Source organism: Priapulus caudatus, unplaced genomic scaffold, assembly GCF_000485595.1.
Source record: "Priapulus caudatus unplaced genomic scaffold, Priapulus_caudatus-5.0.1 Scaffold874, whole genome shotgun sequence".
NCBI lineage: Eukaryota > Metazoa > Priapulida > Priapulimorpha > Priapulimorphida > Priapulidae > Priapulus > Priapulus caudatus.
Genome location: NW_014577935.1, coordinates 99,573 through 111,989, shown reverse-complemented (window position 1 = coordinate 111,989; position 12,417 = coordinate 99,573). Strand labels below are relative to the sequence as shown.

Genomic DNA, 12,417 nt, shown 5'->3' with positions numbered 1-12,417 from the left:
ACAGGGTGTTAGTTAGTACTGTTTAGCTGTTCGGTTCATCGTGTATATTTCTACACCCCAGCGACAATGCTGTGTGGGATTCTGTGCACCATCTTTTAGTTCACCTTAGTCTGTTGACTAAGGCCGAATAAAAGCCCCGGGCCTATTCCCGGCGTGAACACTTTTATCAGCTTGTTCTGGTTTTTACGGGGTTGCTATTTCGTGTGTTGACTCTTACACTACAATCCAGTGGTCGAACCTTCATTCGTCGTCACAACTAGACGTAAAATCGTTGCATATATATACACGTATATATATATTCTTTGGTTGATCATAATCGCATCAGAAGCAACAGGTCTAACAGACTTAGCTGACAGAGCTTACCAGAATAAGCAAACTAGCAAATACTCATTATAATGGTTACTCATTCAATCTTCACACGCCAGGACGCTACCGGCTAATCGCACCGTAAAACGAACAAAAAAAATCACAAAAGAAAAACACGAAAAAGAACGCACAACGGTTTATAAACACGTCGCCAGATGGCGCTCCGGCTGGATAACGCTGTCCGAATCGAGCCCTTCCGTTTCCTCCAGTATGACGGAGCAGGGGACGTATGTGGACGGCTGTGCCTGCGCCCTAGCTCGCACCTGCTGTAGCGGCGGCAACGTCTTCAACAGAACGTCGTAATAGGCGCCCCCTACCGGCAGAACGGGACGGCCGGCGGTGGCGCCCCTACCGGCGCTCATGAGAGGCGACGAGGCGGGCGATCCGTGCAGGTAGCTGACGTGTGTGACCGCTGTTGAGTCGTGCGCGAACGATAGCTCCGCGTTGCGAGCGTACGCCCGTCCTCCTCTGCTACACGGTTTTAAGCGGAAGGAGTTCGGGACACTGCGCTCTACCTGTCGGCGCCGGTACCAGTCGCAGATGCACGTCTGCACTTCTTTGTTAAGGAGACAATAGTAGAGACCGACAAACAGACCCTGTAATAGTGAACGATGAGGACTTTAAAATTACTTCTCTCTCCTCTGTCTCTCTCTCTCTATCTATCTATCTATCTATCTATCTATCTATCTATCTATCTATCTATCTATCTATCTATCTATATATATATCTATCTACCTCTGTATTTCTTTCGGTCTCTCTATTTCTCTGTTTCTCTCTCTCTCTCTATCTCTCTCTCTCTCTCTCTCTCTTTTCTGTCTCTTTGGTTCTTTTTATCTTCTGTTTGTTTGCTCTCTCTCTCCTTTTCCTCTCTCTCTCTCTCTCTCTCTCTCTCTCCTCTCTCTCTCTCGTCTCTCTTCCCCCCTTTCTCTCTCTCTCCGTTTGCCTTTCTCTTTATTCTCTAGCTGTATCTTAGATTACCTGTGTAGAGACGAGTATAGCTGCGATGTAGTCTAGTATGTAGTTTGCCGCTCACACCTTCACCTGCACGGCGGACTATGAGCTGCCGGTACACCCAGCAGCGGAGCAGCCCAGCCAGCAACCCCTTCACTCCTTTCCTGCTTCCGCCGCCGCAAATCATCACACGATGGTTAGTAATCATACCACAACTTATAATGAACGTAATTATAATAATCACCATTGTTTTTTACGATAATTAATGATATCAGTAGTAAGATTACTAAATAATAATAAATGTTAGTTTTTATTCGCTCCCGATAATTCCAATATATTGCGGTCTGCTGGTCGAATGATCAATCCTGCTCACCGCCGCCGCCTGACGAATTATTATTACACGCATGGATATTATTTATCACGATTATAATGTATTTATTATTAAATAATAAATTATAATTAATAATGCATATTAGTTGCATAAAAACGGCATGAATTCAAAATTACACCTGTGTTGTCACCTGACAAAGGTAGTTAATAAAAAATAAAATAAAATACATAAAATGGTCCTACAGACTGGCGCCACCTTACCAGTAGAGGTCACGTGACGACGTGCAGCTGACCTGTAGCTTGCGTAACAATACGTACATGATAATGCGAGTAGAACGCCGCTTCGTCTGTAACGAGGCAAGCGTGTAATATATATTTATATATATATATAATGTATATTATAATATATTATATATATATTATATATATATATATTATATTAATATTATATATATATATATTATATTATACTATAATGCGCTGTCAGACGCACGGGATTAGATAAGGCAGAGCAGGCAGATATGTGGGACCATGCTCCAATGGCTGCAAGCTCACACGTGCGCACGCGCGGCAGCAGAAATGCACGTACGCACGCGGGTAGGGGCAAACGCACGCACGCGCGCACGCGGGCATGGACCAACGCACGCACGCACGCACGTAATCGCATACGCATGCGCATGCGCCTGAAACAGTGCAGTGTTAGGCACAATTCATAAAGGTACTTATAAAACAAAATAATTTCTGTACAATGAGTAGTTCTGGTTAGCTGCTCTACACAATAATGTCTACAGCCACATATAATAAGCATACTCGATATATGCTGTTCTATGCCTGCAAGATATCCGATACACTACGATACACTACGATACATTACGATACTTACTATGAGCACGATCAGAACGGGGATGAGAAATATCAGGTCAGAGTTGATAGCATTTCTCGTCAGCCAACACCTGTAGATAATAGAACCACAGACACACGTGTATATAGATCACATACAGGTTAATATACGATATCTGTGGATAGAACAACGTAAAATAAGAGAACTCGTACACAATATAATACACAGTACACGATATATATATATATATATATATATATATATATATCTCATTCTATAATTATAGAGAGTATAACTAAAGATATCGCAGATATCTCACATGTGCACTTAAGATATCTATGTATAAAACCACGTGAAATAAGAGCAAGCATACGTAATATAATACACTGGACACGATATACAACGTAATAGGTTCTCTGCTTCGACAAACAACTAAGCAAACAAAAGTCAAAGCAAACCAATTATAAGCTATAGGCTGTTACAGAGAAACCCTAATCTGTGTTCAGTCAGCATGAATAAAGTGCATGTTGCGTATGCATCGAAACTCTCTGAGTATTTTCAATTAACTTTTGTGTTATGTTGAACCATTTTTTCTAACAGTATTTTAGTATTTTTACTAGTTCTAATAGTGCTTTTCTAGTCAGTATTTTTAATTAATGGTTGGGTCATGCAAATTCAGGCTTGCTGCCTATCAGCGCCCTCTACTGGATAGATAAGTAGTTCTTACGGACTTTTGTCGACCACGCCCTTCACGACCATCCACGTGACTATTATGAGTGCAGGAACCACTGCAACAGACAGCTGATATATAGTAATAGTAATAGTAATAATATATAATATTAATAATAACAATAATAATTATTATAATGATAATAATAATGCTACAGCTACTACTAATAATAATGATATAATATTCATATCAATAACAATAACAGCAGAAATAATTAACAACATAGTAACAACAACAACAACAACAACAACAACAACAACCAACAACAAACAAACAACAACAACAATAACAACAACGGTAATTTCATAACAAAATTATAAACCTACAAAATTATTCTACATATAACCTCACTCGTCTACAGCCCCTACACGTGGCTCCCCTTATGTAGGGAATGTTCTAGTATTTGATGAGACAGAACCCGGGAGTCTATAATAGGCCTATTATAGACTCCCTGGACAGAACACTCACCCTAGACTGGTCCGCGCTCAACAGTTCCACTCGCGATACACTGACGTCAGTGTATCGTGAGTGGAACTGTTGAGCGCGGACCAGTCTACACTCACCCCAGCCCAGCAGGCTGTACCACGTCATCTTCGCATGGCCGGACGAAAATGGTATCACGGTCCTAGCGAAGATGTGCACACCTTCCACGAGCATCCAGAAGAAATTGGCAACGTGACAGAAGTTTGTGAACGCGACCAGAGCGCGGCAGAACGACTGAAACATGACGTCATCACGTGCGAGAAACATTACACGTAGAAAATCTATAATCATATTTATTCATCGAAAAGTATACAAGTAGTTAAATACTCTAGACCAGCTAGACCAACTTAAACGCTCTTATCATATGTGAATATTAATTTCTCAACTGTATCGCACGTCGTTAATAAGCAGTGTTTTAGAACGCCGCTGACACAATGATGATTGGCTATTTCTGTGGTGTACACTCAGTAATATGAACTTGCGTAGATGAGTAGTAACCACATAATAACACTAATTATAAAACTATTGTTATAGTAATAGTAATAGTATTTGTAATAGTTATAGTAATAGTAATAGTAATAGTAATAGTAATAATAATAGTAATAGTAATAGTAATAGCAATAGTAACAGTAATAGTAATAGTAATAGTAATAGTAATAGTAATAGTAATCGTAATTCTACCTCTGTATTTCTTTCGGTCTCTCTATTTCTCTGTTTCTCTCTCTCTCTCTCTCTCTCTCTCTCTCTCTCTATGCGTCTCTCTGTCTCTCTTTATCTTTCTGTCTGTTTCTCTGTTGTTTATCTCTCGATCTCTCTTACCTTTTCTTTTCTCTCTCTCTCTCTCTCTCTCTCTCTCTCTCTCTCTCTCTCTCTCTCTCTCTCTCTCCCTTTCTCTCTCTCTCCGTTTGCCTTCTCTTATTCTCTAGCTGTATCTTAGATTACCTGTGTAGAGACGAGTATAGCTGCGATGTAGTCTAGTATGTAGTTTGCCGTCACACCTTTCACCTGCACGGCGACTATGAGCTGCGGTACACCCAGCAGCGGGAGCAGCACCAGCAACCCTTTCACTCCTTTCCTGCTCCCGCCGCCGCAAATCATCACACGATGGTTAGTAATCATAACGAACTTATAATGAACGTAGTTATAATAATCACCATTGTTTTACGATAATAATGATACCAGTAATATTACTAATAATAATCAAGTTAGTTTTTATTCGCTCCCGATAATTCCAATATATTGCGGTCTGTGGTCGAATGATCAAATTCTTCTCCACCGCCGCCGCCACGAATTATTATTACACGATGGATATTATTTATCACGATTATAATGTATTTATTATTAAATAATAAATTATAAAATTTACAATGCGTATTAAGTTGCATAAAAACGCATGAATTCAAAATACACTGTGTTTGTCACCTGACAAAAGTAGTTAATAAAAAATAAAATAAAATACATAAAATAGTCCTACAGATGGCGCCACTTACCAGTAGAGGTCACGTGACGACGTGCAGCTGACCTGTAGCTTGGTAACCAATACGTACATGATAATGCCGAGTAGAACGCCGTTCGTCTGTAACGAGGCAAAGCGTGTGTATATATATATATATATATATATATTATATATATATTATATATATATATTATATTATTATATATATATATATTATATTATACTATAATGCGCTGTCAGACGCACGGGATTAGATAAGGCAGAGCAGGCGGATATGTGGGATCATGCTCCAATGGCTGCAAGCTCACGCGTGCGCACGCGGGCAGCAGAAAATGCACGCACGCACGCGGGTAGAGGCAAACGCACGCACGCGCGCACGCGGGCATGGACCAACGCACGCACGCACGCACGCACGCACGCACGCACGCACGCACGCACGTAATTGCATACGCATGCGCATGCGCCTGAAATAATGCAGTGTTTGGCACAACTCATAAAGGTACTTATAAAGCAAAAGAATTTTTGTACAATGAGTAGTTAGCTGCTCTACACAATAATGTCTACAGCCACATATAATAATTATACTCGATATATGCTGTTCTATGGCTGAAAGATATCCGATACACTACGATACACTACGATACATTAAGATGCTTACTATGAGCACGATCAGAACGGGGATGAGAAATATCAGGTCAGAATTGATTGTACTTCTCGTCAGCCAACACCTGTAGATAATAGAACCACAGACACACGTGTATATAGATCACAGACAGGTTAATATACGATATCTGTGGATAGAACAACGTAAAATAAGAGAACTCGTACACAATATAATACACTGATGTACGTCTCGGATGTTTCATGTCCGTTTCTGTGTGTCGCGCGGCTTTTCTGGGTACAGTCGTTCACAAACTTCTGTCACGTTGCAATTTGGCGTTCGTGGATTGCTCGTGAGACGGTGTGTTTGCACATTTTGCTTTCGCCTACATGGATCGGCGATCGATACCTTATTCGTTCTCGCTTACACAGTCGCCGACAGCATGATCGGTGTGCTAAGGCCTGTCTTGTTATGGTCTGTGAGTGTGCCGCTGTGTATTTCTGGGTTTCTAATGTACGGTATTGTCATAGTTTGTGGGCGGGATTTGGGTTTTTTTGGATGTGTGTCTGTGGTGTTTCGTTATACTGTGGTAGTTACTTCGGCACTTTTGTTTTTTTTTGGCATGGTTTGTGTTTGCGGTGTCGCGAGTGCTAGTTCACATGGTCCGCGCCTCAAACAGTTCAGCTTCACGACTAGCACTGTGACGTCAGTCGTAGTCCGCGGCTCGCGACTGGTTGAGCGAGCGGACCAGTCTAGGGTGAGTGTTCTTCCATGGGGAGTCGATATAATAGGCCCTATTATAGACTTCCCGGGTTCTGTTCGTCATCAAATACTAGAACTGTCGCCTACAATAAGGGAGCCAACGTCGTTAGGCCTGTAGACGATCGTGAGCGCTTCATATGTAGAATAATTTTCGTGTTAGCGTTATAATTTCTGGTTATGCAAATCTAACGTTGTGTTATTGTTGCTTGTTGTTGTTGTTGTTGTTGTTTGTTACTGATGTTGGGGTAATTCATTTCTGCTGTTAGTTGTTTTATTGATATGAATATATCATATCATTATTATTAGTTAGTAGCATGTACAGTGTAGTGGAGTGTGATCGTTATTAATGAATTATTATTTTCTTATTAATTAATATTATATATTATTACTATTTTACTATTACTATATATCAGCATGTCTGTTGCAGGGATTCTTGCACTCATAATAGGTCACGTGGATGGCGCGTGGCGTGAAGGCGTTTGGTCGACAAACAAGTCCGGTAAGCAACTACTCTTACTCTCCATCAGTATGGAGGGCTGTTTCCTGATAGCGTCCAGTGAAGGCGCGCGGTGATAGTGGTTTTCATGAATGCCGCCAACTCGGTTATATAATAGACAATTTAGGCCTTGACGGGTGAGAATTAGAGCAGTCTAATTAGGGCAAACACTAGTAAATAAGGTGACTAAGATATAACTGTTACGAAGGAAGGATTTGTTCTACAGGAGTTTAATCAAACAAGTTAATTTTCTGAATTCAGAATACTGCGAGAGGGTTCTCTCGATGGCCATAAGCGCATACATGCAGCCTGTTGTCTGTCTCTTATGCCTGACGTGAACACGATTATGAGGTTTCTCGTGGTATATCAGCTCGTTATGCGTGTCATAGATGGTTTGCTTGACTGTGTTGTGGTCTGCGGTTTAGTTCTTGCTTGGGTCGAGAGCAGACCGAACCTTATTGATCGTCTGTACCTATTCGGTGTCCAGTGTATTATATTACGTATCGCTTGCTCTTATCTTCACGTGGTTGGGTAGTAGGTACATAGATGAGTCTTGAAGGTGCTTCAGGCGCGGTACATTGTGAGATAGGTTTGCTGCAGATATATTTAGTTATACTCTCATATAGTTATAGTATGATGAGTGAGGGTATATATAGTATTAAATTATATATAATATATATTTATATATTTCATGTACTNTATATATATATATATACATATACATATACTGCGAATAACAGTGAATTTTACCGGGAATTTTTGCGCCTGGTTTAATGACGTGTTAGTTATGATCCACATTACGTCAGCAAGGATGAAGGTCAAGCTGAGGTGGCAGTGTACCGTGTTGCGTAGGCACCACAGCTTCCTAAACGTTACCATGGAAACGAACATGTTAACCATGTCACAGTAACATTACCCAACATAACCAGTAAGAAGCTACCGTAGCTATGAGGGCAGACGTTCGCGCACACGCATGCACGCTCACGCACGCACACACACGCACGCACACACGCCCACACGCACACGCACTCGCACACACACACATACACACACACACACATACACACACACGCACGCACGCACGCACGCACGCGCGCACACAGCGCAAGATGTTTTCGCAATTAAAATACACGAGTATACGTTAAGATATAGACAGTATATGACTACCATTCCTACAGAGACAGCCCGCATGTAAAACATAACATATATGACGCAGGAAGGTGACAGCTGTTTCCTCACCTGAAATACATGAATATGAACAGAGAAGTGGCGAGGACGATCAGAGTTAGTCCATAGCCTAGCCAGTAGATGACGAATATGCCATACAGGTGGCTGGCCGAGGCGAAAATCTCCTAGATAGAGAAAAACAGTCACACGTTCATGAACCGTAATGTATATATATATATATATAATATAATCTATATATATATATAATATATATTATATATAAGTCTGCATGCTTGAAGTCTAATACTGTCGGTAGAGGTTGCTCGATGCAATTAAGTTGCAGAGCCGTAATAAATTGTAGTCTGTAAGATAAATTAAAAGACAAGACATCACTTTAGCTGTTTACTGATACCGAGTGTCACGCTTTCGGCGGATTATCAGGCAGACTTTAATAAAGATAAACTTATATACATACTATAACCTATATATAATACATGCCTATAGTGATACTATAAGAAATACATAACAAATATATAACAAAACAATAGCGCTATTCATGTATTATAGGTTATAGATGTATATAAGGTTTATTCTTCATTAAAGTCTGTTCTGAGGATCGCGTAAGCGTTTAACTCGAGTCACAGCTAAAAGTAAATGTATTGTCTTTAAATTTATCTACAGACTACAATTATTATATATATATAGTGATATATCTAAAGCAAAACAGTCACGCGTTTATGCCATTTTACTCACTTCTTCTCGCTGGTAAAATGTGTATATTAACCACACGCGCAATATTGCTTATTAACAACTTGCTCAATAACCCTATATATATATATATGTAGTGCGTGTTTAGTACATACACTATCTATCTATCTATCTATCTATCTATCTATCTATCTATCTATCTATCTATCTATCTATCTATCTATCTATCCTATCTATCGATCTATCATCTATCTACCTATCTATCATCTATCTATCTTATCTATCTATCTACTATCTATCTATCTATCTATATTACTATCTATCTAGTCTATCTACTATCTACTACTATCTATCTATCTACTATTTATTTATCTTATCTATCATCTATCTATCTCATCTATCTATCTATCTATTTATTTATCTATCTATCTATCTATCTATCTATCATCTATCCTACCTACCCTATCTATCTATCTATCTATCTATCTATCTATCTATCTATCTATCTACTGCTATCTATCTATCTATCTATTTATCTACCTATCTATCAACTATCTATCTATCTATCTATCTATGCTATATATATCTGTATTTATCTATCTATCTATCTAATCTATCTATCTATCTATCTATCTATGCTATCTATCTATCTAATCTCACTCTAATCTATCTATCTATCTATCAACCTACCTATCGTATCTATCTTTATCTAATCGATCGAATCTAGGTCTACTTATCATCTATCTATCTATGATACTATCCTATCTATCTTCCTATTTATCTTTCTGTCCTATCCTCTCTCTCTTCTCTATCTATTTATCTATCGTATCTAGACACACAATTCTCTCTCTATCTCTCTCTATCTATCTATCTATCTATCTATCTATCTATCTATGTCTATTCTTATCTCATCTATCATATCTATCTAGTATCTAATCTACCTATCTATCAATCTATCTATCTATCTATCTTATCTGTTATCCCTTCTGCTATCTATCTTATCTATCTATCTATCTATCTATTATCTATCTATCATTATCTATCTATCTATCTATCTGCTATCTATCTATCTATCATATAAAAATATCTATACATCTATCTATCTATCTAGCTATCCATTATCATCTATCTATCTATCTATCTATCTATCTATCTATTCTACTATCTATCTATCTATCCATTGTATCTATCTATCTTGATCTATCACTACTATCTATTCTATCTGTCTATCTATCTTTTTATCTATCTATCTATCTATCTATCTATCTATCTATCTACTATCTATCTATCATATCTATCTATCTATCTATCTATCTATCTATCTATCTATCTATCCATCTATTATCGTATCTAACTAACTAACGACAATCTATCTATCTATCTGTCTCGCCTGTCTATGCTAATCTATCTATCTATCTATCTTATTTATCGTAAACATCTATATATTATATATGTATAAATTATTTATTATATTATTATCTATTATTATTCATTAGGAGGTCTGTGCTCTCCGAGTGCTCTAGTTATTATTATTATTCACGCACCTCTTTCTCGCCGAGTACAATCGCCGCCAGGTGGCACTGACTGTAATTGGACTTCTGCCAAGTTCCATCTCCACCGCAAAACCTTGACGCGTTTACTGCATGGTAACAAACACCGGCGCTCATTAATTCCATGAATTAATCACAATAATTTACGTGAGTAATTATTAACTAAGTAATATTCTTAAAATAATGGAACATAACATTATATAACGTGATAATTCAACATAATAATACACCGTGGTAGTTAGGGTTTAGAACTTTAGATAGATATATAGGTAGAGTGTTAAGAGAGAGAGAGAGAGAGAGAGAGAGAGAGGAAGACGAGATCACACACGGAGAAGGAAGGAAGGAGAGAGAGAGAGAGAGAGATAGAGGAAGGAAAAAGAGAAAGAGAGAGAGAGAGAGAGCGATAGAGAGAGAAAGTGTGTGTGTGAGAGAGAGAGAAAGAGTGAGAGAGAGAGAGAGAGAGAGAGAGAGGAGAGAGAGAGAGAGAGAGAGAGAGAGAGAGAGAAGAGAAAGAGCGCGGCTTCGCGGCTCTTTCGCAGATACAGCGCCCTCTATCGACGCATAAACGCACTAACGATGAGATGCGATCTCTACCCCTGCGCTGAGGCGGATACTCACCGCTCGTATCATACATGATGCCCGTTGAGTTCGTGCATGCAGGGTACAGAAGCGAGAATGCCGGCAGGTGTGAGAGGCCAACAGGTAACTCCATTCCACGCAGCGCGGCAATATGCCACGTCTATAACATAAAAATATACACACATACACACATACACACACACACACACACACACACACACACACACCACACACACACACACACTCACACATAACGATACATACACACACACATCACAGCAAGCACACACATCACGCGCACAGCACACCACACACTCACACACATACAACATACACCAGCACCAAAGGCCGCGCGCGCGAGCCGCACGACACGGCACAACGCACACCGCAACGCACGCACGCACGCACGCAACACCAGCACACACACACACACAGCACCACACACTACACACACACAAAATACTTACACACATACATAACACACTACATACACCAAGCAGCACACACAACACAACGCACAGGCCAAACACACATACATACATATACACACCACACACAACACACACACACACACACACACACGGTACATCACACACACACACACACGACACCACACACACACACCACACACCATATATATAATATATATATATATAATTATATATACGTTTAATATAATTATGACGTATCATATGTTCGTTTTCGTTGGTAGTAATAGGTGATACCGCAGAAAAGGGGCATGGTTGTTATTATTCATGTGCGTGGGTGCGTGCATGTGCGCGCGTGCGTGTGTGTGTGTGTGTGGTGTGAGGTGTGTGTGTGTGTGTGTGTGTATGTGTGTGTGCGTGTGCTATGTGTATGTGTGAGTGTGCGATGGTGGTGTGTGTGCTGTGTGTGGTGTGGTGTGTGTGTTGTGTGTGGTTGTGGCGATGCGTGTGCGCGCGCCTGTGTGTGTGTATGATGAGAGTGTGTGTGTGTGTGTGTGTGTGTGCGTTGTGTGTGTGTGTGTGCGTGCGTGCGCGCGCCTGTGTGTGTGTATGTGTGTGTGTGTGTGTGTGTGTGTGTGTGTGTGTGTGTGTGTGTGTGTGCGTGTCATCTCTATTTCTCTTTCGCTCTCGTCCTCTTTTTCTTCCTTTACCACCGCCCCTCTCCGCTCTCTCTTTCTTTCTCTTATTCCTTCGCTCCTTCGCTCTGAAATTACCGCAGAGCTGCCTGTACGCCTCTCATTCTCTCTTTCGGCCTCTCCCTCTCGAAGAGAGAAAGAGAGGAAGAGAGGAAGAGAGATGAGAGATAGCTAGAGGCATAGAGAGAAAAAGAGCGCGCGAAAGAGAGAGACATAACGAGAGAGAAAGAGAGCGCGCGCGAGAGAGACATAGAGAGAGAGAGAGAGAGAGAGA

General features: G+C 40.1%; 1 protein-coding gene across 1 annotated transcript in view; it reads right to left on the bottom strand.

Moving 5' to 3' along the window:
* Nucleotides 1–503: 503 nt before the first annotated feature.
* The window catches only part of LOC106814129 (vasoactive intestinal polypeptide receptor 1-like), a 17,336-nt gene continuing 5,422 nt past the window's right edge, over nt 504–12,417 (bottom strand). Inside the window, exons 2-9 of the mRNA XM_014818415.1 lie at nt 10,436–10,530; nt 8,256–8,368; nt 5,816–5,885; nt 4,644–4,724; nt 3,782–3,935; nt 3,216–3,276; nt 2,531–2,600; nt 504–962 (exon numbers count right to left, since the gene is read on the bottom strand). Coding sequence (XP_014673901.1) covers nt 504–962; nt 2,531–2,600; nt 3,216–3,276; nt 3,782–3,935; nt 4,644–4,724; nt 5,816–5,885; nt 8,256–8,368; nt 10,436–10,530 — 1,103 coding nt within the window. The remainder of the gene's footprint in view (nt 963–2,530; nt 2,601–3,215; nt 3,277–3,781; nt 3,936–4,643; nt 4,725–5,815; nt 5,886–8,255; nt 8,369–10,435; nt 10,531–12,417) is intronic.